Genomic DNA, 5,000 nt, shown 5'->3' with positions numbered 1-5,000 from the left:
GTTAGGATTAATATTTATCTTAGCGCTAATACATCTAGTGTTTACGTTCATCCTGCAGCAGTCGCTGGAGAGCTGCTACGAGCAACCGCTCGACGGAACACCCAGCAATCGAGGTAAGTCGCAGCAGGACAGGGCAGCGAGCTTACTGGAGCATGCAGGAGCTAAGCCACGGTGATGAGCCCGTCCGGTCACTCCAAACACATCCAATTGGCCACGGGGAGATAAAAGGAAAAACAAACTTTCTCCTCCTCTTGCTCCGGTGCGTCGGTGTGGCATCATGGGAACAGATTTGATGTTACACACGATGACCAGGGCGCGTCCAAAGCTCGCCTTCGGGAGCATCAATTCGTGTGTTTTGACAAGTTTGGCCGTGTGTGTTCTGTGTGACGTTTGCATCGGTCGCAGAGATTAGCAGATAAGTCCCGCACCGAAAAACGGACCAGCATTTAACGTGATCCCTAACCTCGAAACAAACGTTACCATAGAGACGGGCTCGGTTAGCTGGTTGCGCTCTCATCTAAAACATATGTCAACGATGGTGTCGCTGACGCTTGTCACCGTTTGGACCGTCGGTCAATCCGGGCTTTATCGTTCGGAGAATGGTCCGGCTAAAGTTCTCAAGCATTAGTAGAGTGTTTTGTCAGCCGGCTTTAGCATCAGAGTATTTCTTTTTCTCTCCTTGCACAAACCAGCATCCAAAAACGTCTGTTTTGTCCACAAAATATGGCCACAACACAGTCACGTTGGTCGGTGAATTACCAACAGCAGCACCACCAAGGCCAGTGAGGTCAACGAGGAAAGGAACTTCTGTGTTTTGCATCGCGTCCAACTCTGTGCCCTTGCTCGCGTCTCCATTATGAAAATTAACTTCCACGGCATCATGATGGCCACGGCAAGGTACTGGAAACGAAACGCAAAACACCGTACTCCATCCGGGGCGTGGGGAGGCACGTAATCATAATTTAAACGATGCTATTCGGATGATGCTTTGTGACTCGTGAGTTCTATAGCATAAAGGTAAATGGCATAATGCTGCCGGAAATGAAATAAAATGTTTAACAAGATGTGCCAGGCTACGAGTTTCACGGCGATCTTTGACGTTCATTTTCGTGAAGTTTGTGTTTTATGTTGGCATCAAAAAAATGGTTTGACGAGTTTTCAAATGACATTCTCGTGGCACCGGTTCGTTCCAGCTGCTACGAAGCATGTTAAATTAATAAATAATCGTTTCGAGCTCACCTAGCTACGGTTCTAGCCAAGCTCATTAGCCACCACAACAACCATTTATGGCACCTTCGGCCAGAAGAGTGAAACGATTAATGATTGGCATTACCTAATCGCACACAGCGTGCGTGAGCAGGCTCATTACATTCCAATTAACTTCCCCCCCTCTCGACGTACGTCATCCATTGTCCCTTCCAATTGGTGGCGATTGGTCCGCCTAGCAAGGATTGAATTTCAATTTCCCCGAAGCCCCGAACGGGCGATAACCCGATTTTACCGAGCTTTTCCATTCACTCCACATCCTTCCGGGTGTTGAACACTGTTTTGTAACGGAACGGGATTTAACTGACCCCGTCCTGGGCTGGTGGCGAAAGTATTCGATGAAACGATAAGAGTTCCGTACCGTTGCAAAAGCAACGACCCTCGTTGGTCGTTGGTCATTGTGCAACCAACCAGGAAGCACCGATAGGCTGCGTAGAAGACGGACTGCGATGCTATTGCCTGCTGCTGATGCTATCTGTCCGTATTACGGATTCCGGTTCGGTTTCACTGAAATCCCTGCCATCGCCGTTGATAGCGCCTCGCAACCATTGTGTTACGTTTCCTGGCCCTGGAGTGAGTGATAAGCGGCCATTCCCTACGCCTCAATCATCGCTCCCTTAGGGCAGTGTAAGGATCTTGGCAGAAGGGATTGAGAGAGTCCTCGTTGGGCGCCTGTCCAAAAATGAAGTTTCAGCAACATTAAATGTCTGTTAATTTCCGCCTCCCAGATCTATTGTTCCCGCTCAATGCAACGGCATCGGCGGCATTTGCATTCGAGGACGATGCGTTCGCTGATGACAACCGGAATGGTTCGCAACCGTCCGCTCCGGAGCCTCCGGATCGACGAGACAATTCAACCACCGAGGATGATGCAGCGGCGTCCAGCCTTCCAGCGACTAACGAACAGGACGATCCAGGAGGTAGTCGCGATGAGGTGGAACGACTGCTCCACCGTACCAGGCGTACGAAAGACCGAGATTTCGATCCAATCTCTGGCGTGGGACGACGGCAGAAACGATGGTCACCACGAATGGCACACCACCGGTAAGTAAACAAGCGTTCCAGCAACTCTACGATCCTTCAAATGTCGTAGCCCTTTGGCGACTCACTATCCAGGCCCATCACCTAATCGCCTTTGTCTAATACCAGAGGGGAAAGCAAGGGCGAATATCAATCACTTTACCACCACCATCACGACCTGTTGGAGTGTTTGAAGACCCGCGCACAGTCAATCGATGACAGGTTTGAAGCAGCCGCAATGCAACCAGCAGCACTTCACTCAATTAGGGGATGAGTGGGTGTGCGGCAATTCGCCTCAAACTGGATGGAAAATTGAATTTTTCCTCGCCCCTCTGCTCGGTGGCTCGGCTGAGAGGATAAAAGGCCAAAAGCTTTGACGCCTTCCAGGCCAACAGCCGCGAAAAGATGATTTCTGTGAATCATCAATCCGCTTAGCGCGGGTTTCGTGGGGTCCCCGACGTGTGCTAAAGTGAAGAAATTGGATACTTTTCCAATTTGATTTTGTTGAATCGGTGTCAATTGGTTCTTTTATGATCGAACTGTAAGATTGGTCGTTGCATCTTGTGTTCGTTTTTTGATTTAATAGACACTAGAGAGATACATCCTTCATCAGAAGTGTCTAAACATAAATTGAAACACTGTAAACAATCAAAGGGTAACAATTTCGACAACGGAGTGTCTACAGATTTTACACATTTTCCAGATCTCAACAGAATGATAGAGATCTCATCGACAAATGATCCACTTTTTGGAGATGAAAAAAAAATCATTCAATGTCCCAATCTGGCGAGCAACATCTGGCGCAATCATTTATCAAGCAATTATCAGAGAAGAGCTGGGGTGTGACCGAGAAAAGAAGCAAAGAACACCCCAGAAAACGCTTTGATTGATGATGAAAACAGCAAGTTCCACGGGACTCACTCGTCACGTTGGTCGGAAGTTAATAAATGGTTTCACAAGAAAACCAGACACCGCAGCGGTCTGAACGGAGAGGACGAAGCCACTTGGCAGGCGTGATATGCAAAAAAAAAAGTTTACTAATTACACACTTCATATCCTGCTTATCATCAGCGCCATGCTGGTGGTGGCCGTGGGGCTGTTGTCTTAAAAAAAAAACAGAAGTCAAAGGATGTAGTTACTGGAACGCCCGTCTTTAAGGATTCTCATTCATCAACACCTTTGAAACCATAAATAAATCGTTTAAAGCACCACCTGCCACGCGGCCGGGTGACTTGGGCAGTTTCTTCGTTCCTTCCTGCTGTCGTACTGCTCGGCCACCACGGAACCGCAAACCGTACTCGCCGGTATCTGCGCTGATCTGGTATTAAGAGTTACCTTAATTAGCGAGGCCGTGGTTTATGCGTCCGTCCGTCCATCCGCGAACTACAATTGCTCCGTTGTCTCTTCGCCTTCGATCTGCCTTCGCAATCGGTCGGACTGGCCGGCCGGCTGGCGGCTCAGTAGCATTTCAGCATGGCAGGGAAGATGATGCTCTGCTCAGGAAGGAGGGAAAGATGGAAAAGGTCTCAAAATTATGACCAAAATAGGCATAATTAATCATAATGAACTGGCATTACCTTTTCTTCCAGTTCCATTAGCCGGTGTCGTTTCTCGCGCGCTCTCTCTCCCTCTCTCCAGGTATCTGTCTCTGTTATTAAGCTTTATCTGACCGTCAGCTCGGATAGTGTCCCCGAAGCCTTTATCACGAGAAGCTACCAGGAGGAAGAAGCAGCAGGACTCTGGTGCGAGAAGCATTTACCTTCCACATGGTGACCGCTTCTTGCGTCAGAATGAGTGTTGCTTGCACAAGCTCGACTCGAGCGCACGTTCACGGTGTTTGAACATTAATGGAATTATTCCAGCGGAAAAACCACACCCTTCCGGTTGGAGGGGCGGGGACGAGGAGCAGAATGGATTGTGTTTTCCAGTGCTGGCCACTCTTCGGATGGCTAATCCTAGAGAAACGATTAACTATGCTCGCGAGTTTTTTTTTGCGTTTCGTTCCCATGGATACACAGTTGCAACCCTGTCAGTCCATTTGTCGGCTGCTCTAGTAACCTGGTGCTCGCTCTGGTGGACATGATAATCATCATCCAGCATTCAGCATCCAGCATCACATTCCATTTTTGTCAGCTTCGAAACGAGTAGGTTGAGCTGCATAATTAGCGTTTGCATCCGGCTAGCTGGCAAGCATGACCGGAAAGGGTCTACTACTAACCCACGCCCGACACTAACCGCGAACAATTTTGCCTCTTAAATAGCAACAGAAACCACGAAATGCGAGCACCCATCGCCTGACTGACAACTTTCGCGTTCCATTTTCATCCAACACAGGAGCAGCAATGCTATCGTCGACGACAGCCGCCATGAAGGTAACGTGGCGACAGAGCATGGGAAGAACTCCGGCCCGGTACAGTGGCCGGAAACTGGAACGCCGGAAACGGTATCCACGGTTGCATCCGGCTCCACAACGAAGCCGTCGTCGTCGTCGTCGCCGGTGCCGCCACTAGTGTTGACCAACGTGAGCAGTGACTACTCGGAGGATGGCGAGATACCGCTGTGCAATCGGGACTACTTTACGCTGCTGAAGGACAACATGACGCAGATCATTGTGCTGGGCGTGTGTGCGACCGTGTACGCGCTGCTACTGATGTGTCTGTACAAGCAGCGCATCAACGAGATCTATCTGTTCCAGGTGTCGTACGTCATCATGG

General features: G+C 49.4%; 1 protein-coding gene across 2 annotated transcripts in view; it reads left to right on the top strand.

Annotated features, from left to right (window-relative positions):
* LOC126573337 (adenylate cyclase type 6) overlaps nt 1-5,000 on the top strand; it is a 70,491-nt gene that overhangs the window by 58,937 nt on the left and 6,554 nt on the right. For both annotated transcript variants that reach the window (XM_050233358.1, XM_050233359.1), the window contains 3 exons: nt 1-113; nt 1,995-2,310; nt 4,621-5,000. The exon at nt 1-113 is cut by the window's left edge and continues 71 nt beyond it; the exon at nt 4,621-5,000 is cut by the window's right edge and continues 49 nt beyond it. In XM_050233358.1, the coding sequence (XP_050089315.1) occupies nt 1-113; nt 1,995-2,310; nt 4,621-5,000 (809 nt within the window). The remainder of the gene's footprint in view (nt 114-1,994; nt 2,311-4,620) is intronic.

Source organism: Anopheles aquasalis, chromosome 2, assembly GCF_943734665.1.
Source record: "Anopheles aquasalis chromosome 2, idAnoAquaMG_Q_19, whole genome shotgun sequence".
In the NCBI taxonomy this organism is placed as follows: Eukaryota; Metazoa; Arthropoda; class Insecta; order Diptera; family Culicidae; genus Anopheles; species Anopheles aquasalis.
The sequence above is the reverse complement of the archived record's forward strand: the minus strand, read 5'-3'. Positions and strand labels throughout refer to the sequence as shown.